The 26,850-nt window shown below is 44.4% G+C and overlaps 1 protein-coding gene across 1 annotated transcript in view; it reads right to left on the reverse strand.

The window, feature by feature from the left end:
• Window positions 1-2,111, reverse strand: part of Rpgrip1 (RPGR interacting protein 1) — a 54,688-nt gene extending 52,577 nt beyond the window's left edge. Inside the window, exon 1 of the mRNA XM_041638932.1 lies at window positions 2,039-2,111. Within this exon, the coding sequence (XP_041494866.1) occupies window positions 2,039-2,111 (73 nt within the window). The remainder of the gene's footprint in view (window positions 1-2,038) is intronic.
• Between the last annotated feature and the right edge of the window lie 24,739 nt (window positions 2,112-26,850).

Raw genomic sequence — 26,850 nt, forward strand, 5'->3', positions numbered from 1 at the left:
CACAGAGATCCGCCTGCCTCTGTCTCCCAAGTGCTGAGATTAAAGGCATGTGCCACCACCGCCCGGCTCTGGATCTTTCTTTATTAGTTAATTTTTTAAGAGTCTTACCAGAGCCGGGCGGTGGTGGCGCACGCCTTTAATCCCAGCACTCGGGAGGCAGAGGCAGGCGGATCTCTGTGAGTTCGAGACCAGCCTGGTCTACAGAGTTAGTTCCAGGACAGGCTCCAAAGCCACAGAGAAACCCTGTCTCCAAAAACAAAACAAAAAAAAAAACAAAAACAAAAAAAGAGTCTTACCAGAGACTAAGGGGCCATAGGCAGTGGAACCAGGATTTATCCCTATTGCTTGTACTGGGTTTTTGAAAACCTATTCTCTTTGGATGAATACCTTGCTCAGCCTAGATATAGTGAGGAGGGTCTTGGACCTTCCCCACAACAATGTGCCTTACCTTCTCTGAGGAGTGGATGGGGAATGGGGTGGGAGGGTGTGTAGAGGGAATGGGAGGAGGGGAGGGAGTGGAAACTTGGATTAGTATGTAAAATGGAAAAAGATAGTTTGTTTTCTTTTTTTTAGACAGAGAGAGAGAGAGAGAGAGAGAGAGAGAGAGAGAGAGAGAGAGAAGAGTCTTGCCAGGTGGGAGCTGGAGGGATGGCTCAGGGGTTAAGAGCACTGGCTGTTCTTACAGAGGACCCGGGTTCAATTCCCAGTACTCACATGGCAGCTCACAATTGTCTGTAACTCCAGTTCCAGGTGACCTGAGACCCTCACCTAGACATACACACAGGCAAAACATCAATGCACATAAAAATAAACAATTTTTAAAAAAGAATCTTGCTGGGCTGTGGTGCCGCACGCCTTTAATCCCAGCACTCAGGAGGTAGAGGCAGGCAGGTTTCTGTGAGTGTGAGGGCAGCCTGGTCTACAGAGCGAGTTTCCGAATCCAGAATAGCTAGGGCTGGTGCACAGAGAAGCCCTGTCTACAAAAACAAAAACAAGGAAAAGAATCCCAGGGCATTCTGTCCCAGAGTATGCCCAGCCCTTCTCCAGGCTCCCCTTGAACTGGAAGTTGAGCATCCAGGACAACAAGGATGGTAGGTCTTCATTGGTTTCATTTACTAATAAAATTGTTTAACTTTTAAATTAATTAAAAAAAAAACACAAGGGCCTGGAGAGATGGCTCAGCGGTTAAGAGCATTGCCTGCTCTTCCAAAGGTCCTGAGTTCAATTCCCAGCAACCACATGGTGGCTCACAACCATCTGTAATGAGGTCTGGTGCCCTCTTCTGGCCTTCAGGCATACACGCAGGAAGAATATTGTATACATAATAAATAAATAAATAATTTAAAAAAAACACAAGAACTTGAATGACTAAGGCGATGCCTGAGTCAATAAAGTGCACACCTCACCAGCCTGAGGATCTGAGTTTAGATCTCCATAACCTACATAAAAGGTCAGTCATGGTGGCATGTGCCTGTGACCCCAGCAGTGGCAGACCAGGCGCTCAGGATGGGAGAACACCTGCAAGCTCACAGAAAGCTCCCTAGCTTACACAGTCAGATCCCAAGCCAATATGTGAGCCTGTCTTAAAACAAAAGGCAGCAGGTGCCTACACCCAAGGTTGTCCTTTGATCTCTAGTGTGTACGTGCCACATGCACACAGACACACATACACAGAATCAGAATACAATACTAAGGAAACCTTAGGAGGCTCAGAAGTGGCTCGGTGGTCACGGGTATGCACTGCTCTGGCAGAGGACCTGGGTTCAGCTCCCACACGGTGCCTCACAACCACCTACCTGTTTGAGGGACCTGACGAACACAGTACTACAACACCTGTGACGCACACATACACTCAGGTGCACGTGCATACTCATACAATTAAATACCTGAATACTGACATAAGAAGAAATTGTAGGGAAAGGGCTGGAAGCAAACGGTTTCTGTTGTGCAGACTGTCACACTGTCCGGCGTGATAGACTGGTGATACTTTCTGGCAGTGAAGACATCCACATCTAGACACGGTGGGGTTGCCTACCTTCCGCCAGGAGAATGGAGTCATCCGTGTCTCTAACTGGCAGGTCCTCTGGTGTGTGGTCCAGGAGCTGTATCATCACCTCGGTTATCAGGCTCCAGGAGATCCTAGAAGACCCTAAACAAAGGCAAAGTCTTTATGAAGTGTAACTTGCTGCAGGAGGAGTTTCTAGTACTTTTGTGGTGGTATGTGACACACCACAGTTCTATTTGTGGTGGTGATAGTGTGAACAACAACAGGCCATGCACTCAGTAATCATGATATTATTTGTTCAAAATTAAAATTAGGGCTGGAAAGATGGCTCAGAGGTTAAGAGCACCGGCTGCTCTTCCAGAGGTCCTGAGTTCAATTCCCAGCAACCACATGGTGGCTCACAGCCATCTGTAATGACATTTGGTGCCCTCTTCTGGCCTGCAGTATATACATGCAGGCAGAACACTGTATACATAGTAGATAAATAAATAGACTTAGGATGAGTTGATATTTACCTTTTTTTGTGTGTGTGTTTTTTTTTTTTTTTTTTTTTGGTTTTTCGAGACAGGGTTTCTCTGTGGTTTTGGAGCCTGTCCTGGAACTAGCTCTTGTAGACCAGGCTGGTCTTGAACTCAGAGATCCGCCTGACTCTGCCTCCCGAGTGCTGGGATTAAAGGCGTGCGCCACCACCGCGCGGCTGATATTTACCATTTTTGATTAATTTTATGTGTCTGTTCATCCTGGGAGCAAATGACCAACCCTTCTCTCTGGAAAATGGGCTTCTAAACCCTCCTTCCTCTCAGATTACAGGGACCGACTCTTACCCGTTTATATCCTACAACCTAGTCCCCATAGCTAATGTATCTGACGAGAGTTCAATAAGTCATGTACTATCTCCTGGAGAGCTGGAAAAGGGCAAAGAAAGTTAAATTAAGTTAGGTATGGTGGGAAATACTGGTAATCCCATCACTGACCAAGGCAGGAGGATTCAAAGTTTGAATCCTGTCTGGGCCACTTAGCTAGATGCTGTTAAAATAAGAAAGAGAAGGTCTAGGACTGGAGAGATGGCTCAGTGGTTAAGAGCTCTGCCTGTTCTTCCAGAGGTCTTGAGTTCAATTCCCTGAAACCACATGGTGGTGGCTCACTACCATCTGTAATGAGATTTGGTGCCCTCTTCTGGCCTGCAGGGATACATGCAGATAGAACACTGTATACATACATACATACACACACACACACACACACACATACATACATACATACAAACATACATAAATTTAAAAAAAAGAAAGAGAAGGTCTAGAGAGATGGCTCAGAGGTTAAGAGCAGCAGGTGCTCTCCCAGAGGTCCTGAGTTCAATTCCCAGCACCCACAGTTCCAGGGAATCTGATGCCTCTTCGATGTCCACAGGATCCTGGATGCATAGATATACATTCAGGCACACATACATATGCACAAAAATTAAATAAAATCAATATTAAAAAAATAGGGGCCAGCCGGGTAGTAGTGGTGGCGCACGCCTTTAATCCCAGCACTCGGGAAGCAGAGGCAGGTGGATCTCTGAGTTTGAGGCCAGCCTGGTCAACAGTGAGTTCCAGGACAGCCAGGAATACACACAGAAATCCTTTCTCGAATCTCACCCCCTAAAAAAAAAGATGGAGGAGAGGAGTGGGAGCAAGAGGGAGGGAAGAGTTTAAACTAATCTCTGTGAATGGGAACTCCAGGACAGTCCCATTCTTTCTTCTCTGTCCTGAATGACAGAGAAATCCTATCTGCATGTGTCTCATATCTTGGTCAACACTCTCCCCTGGTTTTAGATTCTGAGTACCAATATGCCGCTGCATCCAAATTTATGTCTCCGGCATCAACCCTCACATGATACTTGATGTCTTTTAAGCATCATAACTTGCATGGCACCTAGATATCTCAAACTCAGCCTGCCGAGCAGAGCTCCCATTTCTTTAATCCCTATCCCCATCTCTGTGTGTGCTGCTGGCCCCCTAGCAGTCCCAAAGCCTTGATCCCTCTCTTTCCCTAATCTAGCTTCTTCTCTGGCTTCTTCCTCAAGTTCACGCTGTCCACCATTCGGGCATCTGTGTGTCTTTCCTGAACTGCCATGTTTTCCCTGTCTAAACTCGATCAGTTATCCCGAAAACATTCATGGTGACTATAAAGTAACCCACATGTATAAGGCTTAAAAGGGAGGTTTCAGTACCTTAGAATGACATCTGAACAACGTGGTGCCTTTCTCAGACTGCGCAAGCCAGGCTCTGCCTCCTGAGTTCAGCTCACCACACTGCTCATTCCTGGTCCTCACATCCTCCCTCTCCCACCAATCTCCACGGCTCTTGAACATTCCTGGAGCTGTTTCTCTTGCTCTTTTACCATTATTGATGGATCGACTGATTGGATTTTGAGACAGGATCTCTCTACACAGCTCTGGCTGTCATGAAACTCACTCTGTAGACCAGATAGATTGGCCTCAAACTCACAGAGATCTTCCTGCCTCTGCCTCCTGAAGGCTGGGATTAAAGGCGTGCGCCACCAAGGCCTCTTTTTCTTTTGTCTTTAAATTGATTGCCTCTTCATTGTTCAGTCTCTCAGCATTTTGTCCCTTGGGGTAAGGGCGATGGGCCTAGGGATCAAACCCAGGGCCTCGTTTGTGCTACACAAATCCTCTACCACTGAGCCACATCTCCAGTCCTCAGCATCTTTCCATATGCCAAAAGAACTTGCTCTGGCCAGGCGTTGGTGGTGCACACCTTTAATCCCAGCACCTGGGAGGCAGAGACAGGTGGATCTCAGTGAGTTTGAGGCCAGCTTGGTATACAAGAACTAGTTCCAGGATAGAACCCAGAGAAACCCTGTCTCGAAAAACCAAAAAGAAAGAAAGAAAGAAAGAAAGAAAGAACTTGCTCTGATCTGCTTATTACCCCATCATGTGTGTGTGTGTGTGTGTGTGTGTGTGTGTGCGTGTGTGTGTGTTAGAGACAGGGTTTCTCTGTGTAGCACTGACTATCCTATATATAAAAGTGGCCTCAAACTCAAGGGATCTGTCTGCCTCTGCTTCTCCAGTACTGGGATTAAAGGCATGCACCACCACCAAACCCAGCTCAATCTCTGTCATATCCTTTTTTTTTTTTTAGGGTTTCATTGTGTATCTTTGGCTGTCCTGAAACTCACTTTGTAAGATCAGGCTGACCTCAAATTTACAAAGATATGCCTGCCTCTGCTTCCTGAGTGCTGAGATCAAAGGCATGGGCTATCACTGCCAGGCTCCTATCACCTTGTTGTTTTTTTGTTAAGATTTATTTACTTGTTATGTATACAGTGTTCTGTCTGTAGGTATGCTTGCAGGCCAGAAGAGGGCACCAGACCTCATTACAGATGGCTATGAGCCACCATATGGTTGCTGGGAATCGAACTCAGGACCTCTGGAAGAGCAGTCAGTGCTCTTAACCTCTGAGCCATCTCTCCAGGCCCCCTCCTATCACACTGTTAATACTCAGGTATCATTATCTCTTATTTATACTTCTTTATTGTCTGCCCCCCATCTAAAATATAATGACTTTGAAGGAAGAAAATCAATATAGCTCATTACATTTGCATATCTTGTATAGCTCCTGAAATCTTTTCTAGAAAACAATAGCAACCCCCCCCCCCAAATATACCAAGTAAATAAGAGAGAGGATGCCATGAAGGGGCCAAATCAAAACCCTTGATTTTTCCCTCTTCCTCTTCTTTGTTACCTGTATCTGTTTTCTTAAAACAGAGTCTCATTATGTATCCCTGACTGACCTAGAACTTTCTATGTAGACCAGCCAGGTCTGAAACTCATCTCTTGGCCTCTGGAGTGCTGGGATTAACGGCTTGTATCAACATGCCCGGCTGTCGTATTTGTGAAATACAATCTGTCTACGCCAAGGAACGCAAAAATGGAGATGGTTGCTGTGCTTGGGGTTGGAGGGAATTTAGAAAGAGGCATCTCCTCATCCTTACTAGAGGCAGGAGGATAATAAGTTTGAGGTCAGTCTGGGCTACATAGTGAGATAGTGTTTCAAAAAAGGCACATGCCTTTAATCTCAGTACAGGGAGACAGAATCAAACAGGTTTTCTATGAGTTTGAGGCCAGTGTGGTCTACATCGTGAGTTCCAGAGAGACCTTGTCGCCGGGTGATGGTGGTGCACGCCTTTAATCCCAGCACTCGGGAGGCAGAGGCAGGCGGCTCTCTGTGAGTTCGAGACCAGCCTGGTCTACAGAGCTAGTTCCAGGACAGGCTCCAAAGCCACAGAGAAACTCTGTCTTGAAAAACCAAAAACAAACAAACAAAAACAAAAAACAAAAAAACAGAGAGACCTTGTCTAAGAAACAAGCAGTAAACCTGACAACAAAAGTCAGGAATCCCTCTCCTTTGAATGACAGATCAATAGAGGTAAAAATGTGGCATTTTGAGAAAATTCACCCTGCTCTAAATCAGCAGAGTGGGGGAAGCCTGGGTGTGATGGTTCACGCCTGTAAAACCAGCCCTGGGAAGACAGAGGTAGGAGGAGCAGCTTGGTCTACACAGTGAAGTCCAGACTAGCTGGGGCAAGACCCTTCTCAGAGAGTGAAAAACAAACAGTGAGTACTGAGGGGGTGGGGAACTAGGAAGGCCTTGCCCTTGTTCAGGAAAACCCTGGGAAGCAGGGAGGCCAAGGGAAGGAAGAGAGGCCTGGATGTTGAACGGACCTAAGAAAGCGACAGGATTTCACATACCTTGGCAGGCACCTCCGAGGCTGGTGAAATGACACAAAATAAATACACTTATTTGTTCTTCTCAAAGTTATCTGGGGTAAATGATGAGAAATTATATCTATGTATTAGATATGATCTTACAATCTTGGCTTCTTCCAGCGAGTTTTGTGTAGTCCTTCTCTCTGGGTTTCCTGCTGCCTTTAATACTCCTCTTCCAATCCTCTTGTCCTCCTGCAGGCCCAAGGAGATGCTAATCCACTAACACTTTTAGCTATTAACTCTTTGTAGATCTGTTTAGCTTTCTAGTGAAGACTACTTTTTTATTTTATTTTTATTTTTGAAACAGGGTTCTCTGTAGCATTGGAGCCTGTCTGGGAACTAGCTTTTGTAGACCAGGCTGGCCTTGAACTCACAGAGACCCACCCGCCTCTGCCTCCGAGTGCTGGGATCAAAGGTGTGCACCACCACCATCCAGCAGACTGCCTTCTCTTGATGCATGTTGAACTCGGAGAGACCGCAATGAAAGCATCACTTAACACATGAACTTCACTAAAACTACTGCTGGAAAATACATGTTTGACTATGGCTAATAAAAATGAGTTGGCATTGGGAAAATTATTTTTACATATCTTCTTAAAGGGCCGGGTATAGGACCCCATTCCTGTAATCCCAGGACTCTGCAAGGCTGAGGCAGGAGTGGTCTGAGTTGAAGGTATTACGCCCAAGTTTCTGGTCCCCAGATGAATTCATGGAGCTGCATGTCTGATACAAATTACATGAAGTTTTTTTAATATTCAAACTCAAGTTTGTACCAACACCTTTCCAGCACCCAAGCATGGTGGGTCCAGAAAGTGTGGCTGGGAGCCCTGGGAGGGTAGAACTTTTAAATGGGAAATGCCATAATCTGGGGAGTTCAGGTCCTGTCGTTTTTGGATTGGGTAAGGAGGGCATAGGGGTAATGTAGTTTCTGAACCCATTGGTCAGTTTTGGGTGTGAAAACCTGACAAAGAGCCATAAATTACTGACAAGGTGTCTTTAAGGACAGGAGGCCTCCTAGGAGCATCTGAACTCATTAAATTTTATGGCCCTACTCCCTAGCTCCTTAATTGGCTATTTTTAGGGTATCTGTTCAAGTTTCTGCTACTGCTGCACATTTCTGGAGCTGAGACCTACCACCCCCACCCCCTGCTCATCATGTTGCTTAAGATGGAGCCCCTTCTTTATTTTTATTTTTTATTTTTTATTTTTTTTGGTTTTTCGATTCAGGGTTTTATGTAGCTTTAGGTTCCTGTCCTGGAACTAGCTCTTGTAGACCAGGCTGGCCTCGAACTCACAGAGAGCCGCCTGCCTCTGCCTCCCAAATGCTGGGATTAAAGGCGTGCGCCACCACCGCCCGGCTAGGTATGTTTCTTAAAAATGAGCCTCTCCGCTGATGCAAATAATTCCAATCAGACAAAATTGGATCGAATAAAAGATGCCCATCTTTAACGCAGCGCTCCCGGGTGGCCCAGGAGCATGGGGAGGGGAAGAAAGAGAGGGGGAGACCATGCACTACCCGGAGACCATGTGTTCCCTTTCTGGGCAGCAGTCTAAATAGCCTGTGGGCATGGTCCACTGTTTGGCAGGCTTTTTTGGCCCTCTCTGGGGAGGGGTCACCGCTTGGTGAGCTTTCTCAGAGGTGGAGTCCAGACCAAAGCTATTCCCAGGGGAGAGGCTTGAAATGGAGCCTCCTGTTCCATTCCCGCTCTAAGGATGGGTGCCCGGGGCTGGGGTGGAATGAGGTTAGAGAGGCGGAAGTGGGGGGTGAGGGAGCAGACGCCCACTGGAGTATCCAGACTCTTGTGATCAAGGAAGACAAGAGCACGACCAAGGACACGTGGTTAGAAATCAGCCCAGCCGCACCGCGCACCACAGTGTCTCTTCATACATCATTTACATATGACTCCCATGTTTGGGGCTCTGCTTGAGCATGCTTTGTTCATAGTATGTCACCCAGGAACCGCTTTCAGTCTCTGCCAAAAGGCTTCCTATGTTAACTTTAATGTAGGTTTCTCCTGTCTCTTTTCTCCTGTTGCACTCGGACATTGTTTCCAAGACAGAGTCTTTAATTGCTGCTCTGGGGATGGTGAGATACCTGAGAGACTCTTTTCTCCTGTTGCACTCGGACATTGTTTCCAAGACAGAGTCTTTAATTGCTGCTCTGGGGATGGTGAGATACCTGAGAGGGTCAAGATTCTTGTTGCCAAGACCAGCCACCTCAGTTCAATTTCTGGAACCCATATTTTGGGGGTGCCCTGGTGAAAAGCTATGGGTGTGTGCTGGAGAAAACCAATTCGCTTTTGACGTGCTTGTGTGATGCGAACACACCAACTTACAATATGTGGGTTTTTTGGGGTTTTTTTTTAGGTTTTTTTTTTTTTTAGTTTTTCCGAGACAGGGTTTCTCTGTAGCTTTGGAGCCTGTCCTGGCACTAGCTCTTGTAGACCAGGATGGCCTCGAACTCACAGAGATCCGCCTGCCTCTGCCTTCCGAGTGCTGGGATTAAAGGCCTGCGCCACCACCGCCCGGCTTACAATAAGTGTTAAAAGTAGAAAGATGCAGTGGTGGCAGCAGCCTTTGACCCCAGCCCTTGGGAGGCAGACGGAAAGACAGACGCAGGCAGGGCTCTGAGTTACAGGCCAGCCTAGTCTACAGAGTGATTCCCAAGACAACCAGGACTACACAGAGAAACCCTGCCTCAGAAAAAAACAACAAAACAAAACACCCAACAACAAACAATAAAAAAGAAAGAAAAACCAGAGTATCTGGTGCAGTTCTGTACTCAAAAGAGCTTGAGGCTGAGGCAAGAGGCTTACGAATTTTTTTTTTTTTTTTTTGGTTTTTTCGAGACAGGGTTTCTCTGTGGCTTTGGAGCCTGTCCTGGAACTAGCTCTGTAGACCAGGCTGGCCTCGAACTCACAGAGATCCGCCTACCTCTGCCTCCCGAGTGCTGGGATTAAAGGCGTGCGCCACCATCGCCCGGCGAGGCTTACGAATTTGAGGCCTAACTTCTGCACTCAGGCATAAAGTGACCACCATCTTTGAGTCTAGATTGCGCTGGTCAGAAAGCCTTACAAATAATTAAGATGAATATTAGCTGGTGTAATGATTGTTCTGTCTCTTTAAGAGACAAGCCATGCCCATGCCCACTCCCTCCCCCATCCGAGGTGGCAGGCTGATCTTCAGCTTCTGGCCTGAGCGCTCTTCTGTCTTCCTCTTGGAGAGGCAGCTTCTGCCTCTCTCCCCATTTCTCTCTCTCTCTCTCTCTCTCTCTCTGTTTTTCTCCCCTTCTCCCTCCCCCCTCCATAACCCCCTGAATAAACATCCAGCCTCACTCTGCATGGTGTGCCTATTCATGTATCTGTCTCTCTCGCCCGCCCACAGCCATCACATGGAGACCTGGACGGAGACCTGCCATGTGGCCTCCTGTGCCGTCCCTGCTTGGGACTGACTGCTTACCACAGCAAGCTGCTGGGGAGCTTGCAGCAAATTCATTTCACTGGAGCAGGGTCTATGATAATAATTGATGGTAGAAGGGGAACGAAAAGTGAGACCCACTCCAAGAAATGATTGAGGAGAAGGTTTAGTGTAGATATGGGAGAGGGCTTGGTCAGGGGTACCTGGAAGGATCCAGACTGAACAGTGTTGTGAGAACAGAGAGGGGGTGTTGCGGGAGGTCCTCCCACTCCTCCAGCCTATCACCGCTGAGATACCAGCCCATTGGGGCATGGTCTCTCTCCCTTTAAAAAAGCGGCCACTTCCCTCTCCTCTCTCTCTTCACTTCCTGCTCTGCAGGCAACTAGACTCCTTTCCTGGTTGCGTAGAGGGCTGTTGCCTGGGACAGTGATCTGTAAGTTTTTTCCCCTTTAAATAAATACCACCCTAATAATCATAACCCCGAATTGGTGTGGCATTGTTTGTGACTTACGCCTTCATTTTGGCACCCAAAGTTTGGTTTCAGAACCTCTCCTTTCCCCGCTCGCAGCCGTGAGTTCGGCTTGGCAGCCGCGAGTTTGGCTAGGCGGGAGCCCTCCCTTCCTCAGCCGCTGCCTGTGCCTTGCAGCGGTGGCCTTGGACTCCCCACGTGGATTTAAACTCCACAGGCCCGCATAGTCTCTGCCCGCGTGGTTTGCTCTTTTCTGAGTCATTTTTAAATCTCCCTTGCAAGTACAGCTCTTAAGTGGCACGAACCAGAGCACGCAGTTGCTGAAAGCTGCAACCCCTCAGGGTGACTCTGTCACGTGGAGGCATAAGCGGCATCCAGGTTGCTCTTCTCTACCCCTGGATTCTGGGTTTCTGGTTCCGTCTCAGGAATTGATTTAATTACATTTACTTTGTTGAGAAACTTGCATTTTCCAGTTTTTAACATCTACTAAGGCACTGAAACAGGACCATGTTTTCACCGCGACTCTGCAACAGTGCCACCTGCTGGATAATAGGTAATATGGCAGTTTTCTTTTCTAACGCAAATTTTACTGCTTTGTTTTCACTAATACAATGGATTAGTAAACTTATATTTACTAATACAATGAATTACATCATACAAGGTTTATATGATTATGGGGATACCTTAATTTGCTTGTTACTAGGCCTCAGTTTTCTTTTCCATATTCTATCATTAAGGAAGAATATGGCACTCCTAAAAACGATAGAATCTTTACAAACTAACAATGAACAGAAGAATATGGCACTCCTAAGAATGATAGAATCTTTACGAACTAATAATGAACAACTAATTGACAGGATTAAAATTATTGAAAATCAGAGGTTATCTGAACAAGTGTATACTATGACAGACAAAATTGATTCCATATCCAAGGGTATTAGAAAGTTACCTGAAAGGGTTCAGGCTGTTGAATTTGACCTTCAGACTTTATCACAAAGTTTTGATAAGGTAACAGACAGAATGTACCTCCAAGATGGGAATCTACATGATATACAAGAAAAGTTTAAGGAGGACATGTTATCTTTGAAGGAAAAAATTAAACCTTTGGAATCACAGGTGCAGAATGGGGACCAAAAAATTGATACCTCAGTGAAGTCACTGGAAATAGATACAGGTCAGGAGATTCAGGATTTAAGAGAGACAATGATAAAAAGATTTGAAAAGATTGGGGAAATTATTGCAGCTGGTGAACAGAGTAAGGAGGCACAAGGACAGGATACAATGCCTCCACCAGCTATTAGAACTGGCTTACCCAGGGTTCTAGCAACATACCCTATACTTAATTCTGAAAAAGCATCAACTTCTAAAGGCTCAAAGGGAGTCAGAGAAGCTAGATAGACGCCAATAGCAATGAATGATCTGAAAGAAATTAAGCAAGCTGTTGCTAATTTTGGCTTGCACAATGCATATGTAAAGGAAATGATAAGGACTTGGGCTTCTAATGCTAGAGCTACTCCCCATGATTTCCATCAGTTAGTGTCTGCAGTTTTAGATAATGGACCTTCCTTGATGTTTGGAATTTATTTCAGAGAAAAATCCAAACATATGGAACAGCAAGGAAGAGCAAAAGGTATTGAGGTTTCCCAAGATCAAATTCTTGGTGCAGGAGAATATGCTGATCCACAGGTCCAAGCTCTTTATGACGATGAAGTACTGTGTCTATGTCACCAAGCAGCTTTAAATGCTTGGAATAGGATACAAGATCCAGCAAAAAGGGTTGAATCATATACCAGAATTAGGCAGGGACAGAGAGAACCCTTTATTGACTTTTTGCAAAGATTAATTAAGGCTCTGGACATAGGGGTAACAGACCCAGAAGCTAGACGAATACTTCTTGAATCTCTAGCTTTTGAGAATGCAAACATAGAATGCAAAAATATAATTGGGCCTTTAAAGTCTAGATCAGCACCTATGGATGAATGGATTCAGCATACGATGAATGTTGAGACGTTTAGCTATAATGATGAATCTTGGGTAGGAGAAGCGATTTCCAAAGCAATGAGGAGACATCAAACTGCCAGGTGTTTTAATTGTGGTAAATTAGGACATTTGCAAAGGGATTGCAGGCAAAGAATTTCTAGGAATAATATCTCTTCTGGGAATGACAAAAATAGGAGACCTCGGCCTTCAGGTATATGTAGGAGATGCGGTAAAGGCAGACATTGGTCCAACGAATGTAGGTCAACAACAGACAGACGGGGCAATCCGATATCATCGGGAAACTCCTTGGGGGGCCTCTCGCAGGCCCCCAAGCCAACAGTGGCCCAGTCATTCCCAGTCACAGTGGAGAACGTGCCTCACCAAGAAAATTAAAAGCTCCAATTTCTGCTGTAAAAAGTAATACTGGTCTAAATGAAGAATTACGTGAGGAGGATGAGTCAAAAAAACGCAATAGGACAGAGTAAACGTATATTTTGGCAGACTTCTATTAATAATCAAAGACCAAAGCTAAGAGTCTATATAAATGGCACTTTTATTGACGGCTTATTAGACACAGGTGCGGATGTGAGTATCATTACCCCAGAATCTTGGAATCCGAATTGGCCTCTTCAAGAGGTAGATGTTCAGTTCCTGGGAATTGGAACCCTATCTCGTGTAAAACAAAGCACAAGATGGGTTGAATGCATAGGGCCCGAAGGGCAAATAGGAAGACTAAGGCCATATATAGCCAATATTGCCATAAATTTATGGGGCCTTGACCTGCTACAGCAATGGGATACCCAGATTAATATTCCTGTATTTCCAGGAACTCATAATTCTGGGAAGGATATGATGAGGTATTATGGAAAAAGGTCACCAGCCATTCAGGCTGTACAAGAACATACAGCACAAATACCAAACCTTTAGAGGTACCAACAGCCCTACCTTTAAAATGGCTAACTGAGAAGCCAATATGGACCAAACAATGGCCTCTAGCTGAAGATAAACTACAGGCATTGGAACAGCTGGTGCAAGAGCAACTAGATGCTCACCATATTGAAGAATCAACCAGCCCTTGGAATTCTCCTGTGTTTGTTGTAAAAAAGAAATCTGGTAAATGGAGATTGGTGACAGATCTAAGAGCTGTCAACAAAGTAATTCAACCTATGGGCCCACTACAATCTGGAATTCCTTTGCCTTCTCTGTTACCAAAAGGATGGCCTCTTATAGTTATTGATTTGAAAGATTGTTTTTTCACTATACCGTTACAAGAAAAGGATAGAGAAAAATTTGCCTTCACAGTGCCTAGTTATAATAATTCTCAGCCTAATAGGAGATATCAATGGACTGTCCTCCCACAGGGTATGCTCAATAGTCCTACACTGTGCCAATATTTTGTAAGTAAGCCATTGGAAATAATTCGTAAACAATTCCCCAAGTCCATCATTTATCATTACATGGATGACATCTTGTTATCTGATTCAAATAAAGATACTTTAGAAAGGATGTTTGAAGAAGTAAAGAAAGTCTTGCCTAGGTGGGGATTACAAATTGCCCCTGAAAAGATTCAAAGAGGAAATTCTATTAATTACCTAGGTTACAGAATAGGGTTAGAGAAAATTAAAACGCAAAAGGCACAAATTAGGAGAGACCGGTTAAAGACTCTTAATGACTTCCAAAGATTGTTAGGAGACATTTCCAGCCTACGACCAGCTGTTGGGATAACACCTGATCTAATAGTTCATTTAAACAAAACCTTAGATGGTGATAAAGATTTGAATAGTCCAAGAGAACTGACAGCTGAAGCAGAAAAGGAACTGACAATGATTGAGGAAAAATTACAGGAGGCACATGTGGATAGGGTGAACCCAAATCTTAGCTGCATCCTAGTCATATTGCCTTCCAGAATTTCTCCTACAGGGATTCTAATGCAGAGGGAAGATATTATTTTAGAGTGGATATTTATACCTAATAAACCAAGTAAAAAATTAAAAACTTATGTGGAAAAAGTCTCTGAATTAATTATAAAAGGTAAGCTGAGACTTCGTCAACTAGCAGGTATAGATCCAGCAGAAATTATAGTGCCTTTTACTACTGAAGAAATGAAAAAGTTATGGGAAGACAATGAACCGTGGCAAAGAGCTTGTGCTAACTTTTTGGGAGAAATTAATAGCAACTATCCCAAAAGTGATAGACTTAATCTCATAAAAAGAACTTCTTGGATTCTTCCTAGAATTGTACGTGATGCTCCAATAACTGGAGCCCGTACGTTCTATACTGATGCAAATAAATCAGGGAAAGCAGGTTACAAGTCAGATGAATTGAGTAAGGTGGAACAAAGCCCTTATAATTCTGTCCAGAAGGCAGAATTATATGCCATTCTCATGGTGCTAAAGGATTTTAAAGAACCTCTTAATATAGTTACAGATTCACAATATGCAGAAAGAGTTATCTTGCATATTGAAACCGCTGAATTTATACCAGATGACACAGAGTTGACTTCATTGTTTATCCAGGTACAAGACATAATCAGGAACAGGCTTTGTCCGATGTACATAACACACATCCGGTCCCATACAGGTCTGCCTGGTCCTCTAGCCCAAGGCAATGCTGAGATTGATCAATTATTGATTGGAAGTGTGTTGCAGGCCTCAGAATTTCATAAGAAGCATCATGTCAATAGTAAAGGCCTAAAGAAAGAATTTTCCATTACTTGGCAACAAGCTAAGGACATTATAAAGAGATGTCCTACTTGTTCTTTCTATAATCAAACACAATTGCCTGCAGGGAGTAACCCAAAGGGTACTAAGAGAAATGAAATCTGGCAGATGGATGTGTTCCACTTTATGTAATTTGGTAAATTAAAATATGTACACCACACCATAGACACGTATTCAGGTTTTCAATGGGCTACTGCCCTGAGCTCAGAAAAGGCTGATTCAGTAATCACATATTTATTGGAAGTTATGGCCATCATGGGTATACCTGCGCAAATAAAGACAGATAATGGTCCAGCATATGTATCTAAGAAAATGAAACGCTTTTTTGATTATTATAATATAAAACACATTACAGGTATACCAAATAATCCAACAGGTCAGGCAATTATAGAAAGATCGAATCGTACTATAAAGGATATGCTGAACAAACAGAAAGGGACTGAAAATACCCCCAGAAATAGATTACATAATGCTTTATTAACCTTGAATTTTCTTAACGCTAATGAGAAAGGAACAACAGCAGCAGAAAGACATTGAATAATGGAAAAGTCTGCTGAACTAAATCAACCGATTTATTTCAAAGATGTGCTGACCTCTCAGTGGAAGCCAGGAGATGTGCTACGTTGGGGAAGGGGTTTTGCTCTTGTTTCCACAGGAGAAGAAAAATTGTGGATACCATCAAAATTAATAAAGTTTCGATTTGAAGAGGAGAAACCTCTTGGAAAGGAGAAATGACAACTCATCCACAACGATGATATTCATACGGGTGGTAAGAAAAACATATAGAATGGGGGCAGGGTTCTGTTCTTATCTCCACAGGAAAACACTCATCTTTGAGAAATTCAAGGGACCCTGGATGTTTGGATACTGACAGATGGAAAAATACCTGCCCAATAGGAAATATCAAGACAACTGAATGGGTTGTGTAAGTAATATTAAACCATATTTCTAGATTTATAAAGCTGGTTTTGAAGTTGGACTCTGGCTCAGTCCCTCTCCAATTTCAAGCCTGTTAGTAAGAGAAAAACCCAGAGTTTCTGGAGTTTCTGTCTCATGTCAAGGGCCATGATATGGGACAGAAAGAAATATGAGTTTAGAAAACATCTTTGCTTTTCTTCATATCTATCATACTTTTCATTGAATATATCTATCATGTCTTTCATTGAATATATATATATATGTCTATATATGTCTATATATGTCTATATGATTAATGTTTAAGTTTTTCACAATGAACAATGAGTTTTTCCTGAAGTGACATTTGAAGTTTCCAGGAAGAAGACGGGGCCCCATAACAACAACTCCACCTGGTTGATATGACGTCATGATACTGATAGCGCTACTACAAGACCTGCTTCGGGTACCAGCTGCACAAGACAGTTCCAACTTGGTTAGCTGAAATGGTGCACATCTTATACAACATTTTGGCCAGACCTGCACAAAATACTCAGAGACTATTGGCAATTTTAAAAGACATTGATCTTGAAATTTAACCATCATTTTACTTTCACAGGATCCCCCAGAAAGAACGTCGCCCCCATGACAGCTGGAAGTAATTCTAGAGGACGACATCCCCTCTCCCAGTAAAGTTTGCCCTTGGCTTTAGGGACATCATTTAGGGGTTGATTATAATTAGTATACGATTGAGGGTTGGGGGAGGAATTTTATAAGCTCAGGGATCATTTTGAAAAAAAAAAAAGAGGGATGATGGGATAATAGATTTGTAATTGTGAGTTACTGTCTTTAGACAAATACATTGGTATAGATTTTGTATATTGATACAAAGTTAAATTATATTGACTATTGTACGCATGCATGTTTCTACCTCTGTTTAAAACATTTTTTATGTATTGACATATATTGTATTGATATATATATATATATATATTGTATATATTTACCATATTGCAGTGTACATTTCTACCTCTGATTAAGATACTTATATAATGATTGTGTATTGATATATATTTACCTACTGCAATGTATATTTGTACATTGTTTATATTTGGAGGTCATTGTCCTCATTTGTTTCACAGTCGTTTATTGTCTTAGTCTTTAAGTTAGATAGATATTGAGAATTATATAGACTAATAGTCATCTAAGTTTGTCATTTATAATTAGACTAATCAGGTTCTTTAGATATATAGAGATTATACTCAGTATAGATAGATAATCTTCAACTTCTTCAAAGAGCTGTAGAAAATGGCCTTTAATCTAACTCAGAGTTTTGTGGTAGTGAGACACAATTGCTCCTGGCAACACCACTCTATTCCCGAGAGAATGTTGAGCACCAAAGACACTCCACCTGGAGCCTTCTTTTTGGCAGAACTGGCCTTGGGGCAAAGAAATGCCCATACCTCAACGACTGACAAAGATACAGAGCGTGCATCAATGGATAAAACAGGGCTGTCATATCCTGCCAAGACAGGGTAAGATAGTTTTGAAAAGTTGCTTGCCTTTGAAAATGGTATGTCAGTTATGTTCGGCCTTAGCCAAAGTTGGTTGCTTCAACGCTGCTAACGTGATTTTGGGTGATTGCCCAGGTAGCCAGTTGTCTCTGTGATTTGTTGCATGTTTTGGAAGTCGTTTTACTGAACTTCCTAATTACCCAGGTAACATTATTTCCCTTCTCAGATCTTTGATGGGGTTGAAGACTATATAAATGTAGTTACTTTCTCTCATGACTTGGCCAAGTTATTTATTATACAAGACCTAAGCTAGTTAGAATAGGATATTTGTACTTATTGTATATAATTTCATAGTAGGTTTAGAACTCTCTTATTTAAACAAAAGGGGGAGGTGTTGCGGGAGGTCCTTCCACTCCTCCAGCCTATCACCGCTGAGATACCAGCCCATTGGGGCGTGGTCTCTCTCCCTTTAAAAAAGTGGCCACTTCCCTCTCCTCTCTCTCTTCACTTCCTGCTCCGCAGGTGACTAGACTCCTTTCCTGGTTGCGTAGAGGGCTGTTGCCTGGAACAGTGATCTGTAAGTTTTTTCCCCTTTAAATAAATACCACCCTAATAATCATAACTCCGAATTGGTGTGGCATTGTTTGTGACTTACGCCTTCAAGGGGGGAGAGAGAGAAGAGGACCAAGAGAGCAACTGGAAACTGCCATGCCCAGGTCACAGAGTCCCCCCAAACCAACTAGGACACTGAGTCCTGTAAGTAAAAGCAAAGAGCCTTTATTCTTACGCAACTTTGCAAACTCGGATTCTCCCTGTGTCCAGCGTACTGGAGCGATTGGAGAGCCCCCAGGTAGGGTTGGTTTTTATAGTAGCAAAGGTGGGGGTGAGGGACTTCTAAGGGTAAGGACCCAACTGGCTGACATTTGTCTCGGGGTGTCCTGGTGAAAAGCGATGGGTGTGTGCTGGCAGGTGACCCTACCTACAATGGTTGGGACGTTAGGAATTTCTTTTGGATGGTCTGTTCCTGGTGGTGACAGCTTATGGCTTTTCCTGGAACCCAGTGCTGCCTGCTATGGCAGCTGTGTGACCTGAGTCCCATGTGTGGGCAGCCTGCCCTGGACCCCACATGTGTGGCCAGGCTGCCCTGGGTCCTACAGAAACCAAGAGACAAACCAAGAACCAAAGAGCAAGTAACGAAAATTGCTGAGTTATATAGAGACCAGAAGCTGAGGGGAAGAGAATCGAAGCCCAGCCCAGGAAGCTCACAGGGTCACCAAGTTGGACTTGGGTGTAATTGATATTGTTTGTCTCCACCTTCCTGAAAGAAATCTACATCTGACACTCACCCCGATCCTCTGTGTGTGAGTTTTATAACCAAGCTATAGCTTCCCCCGGAAATGCACATAGTATTTCTATAACATTTAGATATTGCTCCACAGTCAGCCTGTGCTCCTAATAACATGAACATTTTATCAAATGAAAATGATTTGTAGCCTGTACAAGGACTAGCTGGAAAAAAAATGGTCAGAGGATGAAATCTCATGTTTCAGAGCCAGGAGAACAGATGGCCAGTGTGGCCAGTGTGCTAAAGAAAGCTTAATCTATAAGAAGCCAGATTTGGGTCATTGCTGGGGTGAAAGGGAAGAGCAGAGGAGACAAAAGAAATATTGAAGAGGTATTTGTTAGGAATGTTTCCTAACATGAGCTCTCTGCCAATGCAAAATCCCAATAAAGCCAAATCAAAACAAGCCAAATTAAAAAATATCCAGTATTAATGGGAATTCTATGCTCTCAGGTGGCCCCGAGGGGGAACTGGGAAGCCACACTAAGGCAACCACCAGGGGAAAGGAAAGAGGCCATGTGTTCCTCTTTTGGGAGTTCATTTAAATACTCTTGGGAGTGGTCCTGACCCCTCCCTGGCCTGCTAGGATTTGAAGTCCAGGTCTGGAGGCTGGGATAAATGCAAGGGGCTGGGATCTATGCCCCCACCGTAACAGTACTGGCATAAGAACAGACAAGGAGGACCAATGGAACCGAATAGAAGACCTGGATATCAATCCACACATCTTTCAACACCTGATCTTTGATAAAGAAGCAAAAAATATCAAATGGAAAAAAGAAAGAATATTCAACAAGTGGTGCTGGCATAATTGGATATCAACATGTAGAAAAATGAAAATAGACCCATATCTATCACCATGCACAAAACTCAAGTACAAATGGATCAAAGACCTCAACATAAAGCCAGCCATACTGAACCTTATAGAAGAGAAAGTGGGAAGTACACTTGAATGCATTGACACAGGGAACCACTTCCTAAATAGAACCCCAGTAGCACAGACACTGAGAGAAACAATTAATAAATGGGACCTCCTGAAATTGAAAAGCTTCTATAAAGCAAAGGACATGGTCAACAAGACAGCCTACAGAATGGGAAAAGATCTTCACTTGTAAGACTTTGAGACAATCCTAAAGCCATTTTTGACAATTCTGAATCCTCTCAGCCTCTGTGCCATAGTACTTCCCTTCCCCTCCTCCCCTGGGAACCAAGGACCTAAGAGCTACACTCACAGGTACTCAGTTCCTAAACAATTATCCACATATGTATGTTTTGGTCCGGTCCCCTGGGAAACAGGGTCAAAATGACCTCTTACCTCATCTGATCTGGCAACAGCTCTCCAGTCAATTATTGGTAATAGCTCTTTCAAATAAGCCAATCAGAATAGTCAAAGAACAACCCCCCTTGCTTCTGTGGCCCCTTTATTTTTATTTTTAAATATTTATTTATTTATTACATATACAATATTCTGTCTGTGTGTATGCCTGCAGGCCAGAAGAGGGCATCAGACCTCATTACAGATGGTTGTGAGCCACCATGTGGTTGCTGGGAATTAAACTCAGGACCTTTGGAAGAGTAGGCAATTCTCTTAACCACTGAGCCATCTCTCCAGCCCTTATTTTTATTTTTTTTAAATATTTATTTTTATATAAATATTTAAAAATATTTTAATATTTATTATATATAATATTTATTTATATAATATTTATATATAATATTATATAATATATTATTATATGTATTATATATTATATTATATATTACATATATAATATAATATTTATATATAATATAATATTTATTTATATATATTTTTAAATATTTATTTTTTCAAATATTTATTTTTATCTTTTGTGGGTTTTTTTAATATTTATTTATTATGTATACAATATTCTGTCTGTGTGTATGCCTGCAGGCCAGAAGACCGCACCAGACCCCATTACAGATGATTGTGAGCCACCATGTGGTTGCTGGGAATTGAACTCAGGACCTTTAGGAAGAGCAGGCAATGCTCTTAACCTCTGAGCCATCTCTCCAGCCCGTCTGTGGCCCCTTTAAAAGTAGACTGTGTTATGGTTTTGGTCCCTTTAAGAGACAAGCCACACCCATTCCCCTCCCCATCCGCTGAGGCAGGCTGATCTTCAGCTTCCAGCCTGAGCTCACTCTCTTTTCCATCTTCCTCTCGGAGAGGCAGCTTTGCTTCTGCCTCTCTCCCCACTTCTCTGCTTCCCCCCTTCTCTGTCTCTTTCTCCTCTTCTCTCTCTCTCTCTCCCTCTCTCTCTGTCCCCCCCTTTACCCTTCCTCCTCCATAACCCCCTGAATAAACATTCAACCTCACCCTGCATGTCATGTCTATCCATGTTTCTGTCTTCTGCCCGCCCGCCATGTGTCCCCCTGCCTGGAACCAGCCATTGCTCGGGGACCAGCAGCCTACTCTGCCTGGGGCCCACTGCCTGCTGCCACATGGCCCGCCACCACTGCTCTGGGACCAGCAGCTGTCTCTGCCTGGGACTGGCTGCTCCCAGGGCCCGCTGCCTGCCACCACATGGCCCGCTACCACCATTTGGGACCTACAGCATTTCTGCTGCCTACTGCCACGGGGATCTTGGAGCATTTTTAAAAAAGAACAACATTTTGGTGCTGTGTGACTCGGATGATTCGCCCGCCCCAGACTTCCACCTGGGGCCGGAATTCCGGCTGTAGGCGCCATCCGGGACTCTGAGCTCCCTCCTGGGGCAGAATCAGGACTTGAGGAACTTCTCTACAATGACCCACGTGTTCCATCTGCCTGGACGCAGCTCCTCCAAACAACAAATCAACTGATCGTGAGTGTCCCCATCTCAGCCAGCTTAACCATCTCTTTTAACCCAAGGGATTGACCGTTGAGCTCCCGGCAACCCTTCACGGTTTTTAGAGATGGAGGGACCTCCAACCACGGGCTTTCAGGGCCTTGGTTGTTCCCTTCGCTGGCATTCAGTTCGGCTTGTCTCCTGTGCTAAGCCTGTGCCTGAGACGGCTGGCCTTAGCCAGCCCCTCAGCTCACCCGCGCCTGGAGGCCTGGGGTCTCCAGTTCTCACTCTTTTTCTTTTTTTCATTCCTTTTCTTCCTTTTTTTCGTTGTAACTGCTGCTACGGTGCAGCACGCCACTATGCCACTATGGTGTGGCCTGACCTTGGCTGAATCCCTCCTGCCTGGGAATCCCTCTCCCGTAGGAGGCTCGAGTCGATTCAGCCAGGTTATAGCCCCCCCCCCCCCCCCCCCCCCCCCCCCCCCCCCCCCCCCCCCCCCCCCCGTGAGCTCGGACACCTGTTCACAGGGCCTGGGTGTTCGTCCGCTACGGTGCGGTGCGGTCTGACCTTGGCTGAATCTCTCCTGCCCGGGAATCCCTCTCCCGTTGGAGGCTCGAGTCGATTCAGCCAGGTTATAGCACCCCCCCTGTGAGCTCGGACGCCTGTTCACAGGGCCTGGGTGTTCGTGCCATCTGCATCTTGCCTTAACGGGGAGCCGTTCTCGTTGTAGGCTTGAGGTGCCACGGTTTTTGCGGGTGTTTTCACGGCCTTGACCATGGGAGCCAAGCCTATCACTCTGGCCTCATGCTTTAAATGCCTCACACTTATCAGTCTCTGTCCAAAATGGCCCCAACTACCTTAAAAAAATTTAAATGGCCAGTTTTTTCGGTTCCAGCCTTTTGCCCCTCCCCTCTGTTATGGCATGGCAGGCTCTCCAACAGAGCAGTCTACATGTGGTGGTCGCCATCTTGGCTGAAGTCCAGATGGGTCAGGTGACTTTTTTCTGCCATCTTGGCTGAGGGCCAGACCACATGACCACACTCTCCTGGTTTTACCCTGCCTCTTCACTCGGTTTTCACTAAACTCCTCATGCTAACTCTGTTAAATGTGTTTTGAGCAATGGCTAAATGCCTTTGATAGGGCCCGTCAGAGGCGTCCACGTTGCCCAATTCTTGTTCACTCTTTCTACGTATAATAATTATTTATTACATCTCATTTCAGACTACAAAACGTGAGTCTTATATTTTAAACTGGTATGTACCTTTAAGTCTCTTAAGCTGTTCTCTACCATTGTCAGTTCTGCCACTAATCTTATATTACAAGCAGTTTTTTCCCTCTCTCTGTCATTTTACAAATGTAAATCTTACCTGTTGAGAGCCAGTGTGGTCAAGCTCAGACCCAACTTTCCAAACAAATTCTACACTATAGTCATACCTCATAAACAGCCCTCAACTGCTCAGAGATCTGGGGAATGTGATATTTAAGTATTTAATTATTAAAAACTTTTCACAACAACAAAAAAGAGACAGGTTGGCTCCTAGCAGCAGCTCTCTGCTCCCTCCAAAGAAGACAGGAGACAGACATGCACAGAACAACGTCCTTCTGCATTTTGCTTCGACTGCAGAGTGCTGACCATTGGGCAAACCTACCTTTCGTCTAAAGTAAAGACCTCTAGACGTGGACAGAATCACTGGAATCAACAGCCTAGCTGCTCAGGTCAAGGTAGGCCTGTCTTCCTACAGATTTCCTAGCCCACAGGATCTTCTGGAGCCTGGCAGGCCCTGCGCTAAACAGCAAAGCTCAAGTGCAACCTTCCGCGACCATGGAGGACCCAAAAAAGAGTAGCTCTGGGTGCCAACCAAGTATGTTCTCTGTCATTTTTTAATCAGTAACTCAAGTAAAATCTTAGACTTCTCAAAGATCTCTGACAGTCTGACAGCTGAGAGGTTTTGCCAGGTTGAGGTTTTGCAAGGTGACCTTACCAAATTTCAAATCAAATTTATCTCTTATGCTACAGTCATTATATGTCTAAAACTTCTGTTTTTACAAACCCAAGGAGTTCTCGTGAGTTCCAGGGAGCCGAATTAAAGAATCCACCTTAAACAGGTCAGATACATCACCCTCAATTCCCTGGTCCTAAAATTTTTTTTCTTTCCTTAATTTAACTTTGTTCTTTGTTCTGCCAATACCTTAAACAGGATAAGAGATACCAGACATTTCCATGCCACAGACATCGGTCAGAAACAAAGAGACCAGCTATGCCAGGATGTTCCCAGCACACAGCCTTCCTCAGGTCCTCCCCCTAAAGACGACGCCCACAAATCAGCTGGAAGCAGTCTTGAGAGTTTGCCGCCCCAGTTCCTTTGGGCTGTGGTGCCTGGTCTCCTGCTTTTTATTATAAGGAAGATCTGGGAATGTTGTGCTTTCCTGTTGCTTTAAGGGACAAGCCGTGCCCACTCCCATTACCTCTGACCTGCCTGCTGCCATCTTGGGCCCTTCCTTTTCTGCTTCCTTGATGTGCGTGCTTTTTATTATAAGGAAGACCTGGGAATGTTATGGTTTTGGTCCCTTTAAGAGACAAACCACACCTATTCCCCTCCCCATCCGCTGAGGCAGGCTGATTTTCAGCTTCCAGCCTGAGCTCACTCTCTTTTCCATCTTCCTCTCGGAGGGGCAACTTTGCTTCTGCCTCTCTCCCCACTTCTCTGCTTCCCCCCTTCTCTGTCTCTTTCTCCTCCCCCCCCCTCTCTCTCTGCCCCGCCTTCACCCTTCCTCCTCCATAACCCCCTGAATAAACATTCAACCTCACCCTGCATGTCGTGTCTATCCATGTTTCTGTCTTCTGCCCGCCCGCCATGTGTCTCCCTGCCTGGAACCAGCCATTGCTCGGGGACCAGCAGCCTACTCTGCCTGGGGCCCACTGCCTGCTGCCACATGGCCCGCCACCACTGCTCTGGGACCAGCAGCTGTCTCTGCCTGGGATTGGCTGCTCCCAGGGCTCGCTGCCTGCCACCACATGGCCCGCCACCACCATTTGGGACCTACAGCATTTCTGCTGCCTACTGCCACGGGGATCTTGTAGCATTTTTTAAAAAAGAATAACAGACTGTACCAGCTATTCGGGGTCCCTCGGCTTCCTGAATGCTGGGGGACCCTGTCATGACAGAATTAATAAAATCCTCATGCTTTTACATCGGCTGTGGTGTGTGAGATGGTCTCTGGGGGTGACTCCTTGATGTTTGGACGCTAGAGTCCAACACACTAACCCCACTTCAGAGAGAGGTCTGATCTCCAAAATATACAAAGAACTCAAGAAATCGGACACCAAAAGATCACATAATCAAAAAAAAAAATGGAGTACCTACCTAAACAGAGAACTCTCAACAGAGGAATCTAAAATGGCTGAAAAGACACTTGAGGAAATGTTTAACATCCTTAGTCATCAGAGAAATGCAAATCAAAACAACTCTGAGATTCTATCTTACACCTATAAGAATGGCCAAGAGCAAAAGCACTGATGAAAACTCAGGATGGAGAAGTTGTGGGAAATAGGGAAGTAGAAAGTAGAAAAAGGCCGGGCGATGGTGGCGCAGGCCTTTAATCCCAGCACTCGGGAGGCAGAGGCAGGTGGATCTCTGTGAGTTCGAGACCAGCCTGGTCTACAAGAGCTAGTTCCAGGACAGGCTCCAAAACCACAGAGAAACCCTGTCTCGAAAAACCAAAAAAAAAAAAAAAAAAAAAAAAAAAAAAAAAGAAAAGAAAGTAGAAAAAGAGGAGTTCTCTTGAATAAATTGGGAGCATGGGGACGTTGGGGGTGAAAGACCTTGATAAATCCAAACCCCTCTAGCAGAAAAAAAGAGCCAAAATCTAAGCAGGGAAAGAAGAATCAAAAATCTAGGTTAGCAGGTTCAGTGACTCACTCAGGAACTAGCTGAAAATAAAGTTAGATTATAATCTTGAGAAAAAGGGAGTTACCCCCTTATGATTATCACTGGTAGTTTCAGAATTTTTCAATGATCACTGGTATTTTTGGAATTTTCCAATGATGCCCTCCCTACCCCCTTTGGATTACTGGGTTGTAGTTTCTTCCCTTAAATACCCCTTCTCCCAGCTACTGGGGCGGAACTCTCTACCCATGCTCGGGAAATGAGTTTCGGCCCCAGGGCACAGGCTCCTGTCCTGTCAATAAACCTCATGTGATTGCAGCAAGGATGGTCTCTCTGTCTCTCGTGAGTTCCAGGGGGGGTCGTGATATCCCAAGACTTGAGTGAGAGTCTCCCTGCTCCTGTGGTCTTTCAGGGGAGGATTGAAGGGGGAGGGAAGAGACAGGGAGAGGAGCAGAGAAAATGCAGAGCTCAATGAATATCAATAAAAAAATAAATATTGAAGAAAAACTTTTAGCGTAAAAGAAAAAAAATTAGGGCTGGAGAGATGAGTCAGAGGTTAAGAGCACTGGCTGTTCTCTGGAGGTCCCGAGTTCAATTCCCAGCAGCCACATGGTGGCTCACAGCCATCTGTAACAGGATCTGATGCCCTCTTCTGACTTGCAGATAGAGTGCTCGTATCTAAAAATAAAATAAAATAAATTAATTAATTAAAAAAAAGACTGGAGAGATGGCTCAGTTGTACAGTGCTTGATACACTAGCCTAAAGGACTGTGATTGAGCAGAATTCACATCAAAGCCTGGTATCATTATATGGACCTATAATTACAGCACTGGTGTAAAAACAAATGGCCTTTTTTAAAAAAAATCTATGATATGGTTCCTCTGTCTTGGAACTCGCTCTTTATACCAGGCTAGCTTTGAACTCACAGAGATCCACTTGCCTCTGCCTTCAGAATGCTCGGATTAAAGGTGTGCACCACCACCACCTGGCTAAAAAAAAAATTTTTTTTTTAAATGTAGCTAGCCTTAGTTGGTATGGTGACACAATCCTTTAATCCCACT

This window comes from Microtus oregoni, unplaced genomic scaffold, assembly GCF_018167655.1.
Source record: "Microtus oregoni isolate MIOR12 unplaced genomic scaffold, Mior012 000056F_ref0000123, whole genome shotgun sequence".
NCBI lineage: Eukaryota > Metazoa > Chordata > Mammalia > Rodentia > Cricetidae > Microtus > Microtus oregoni.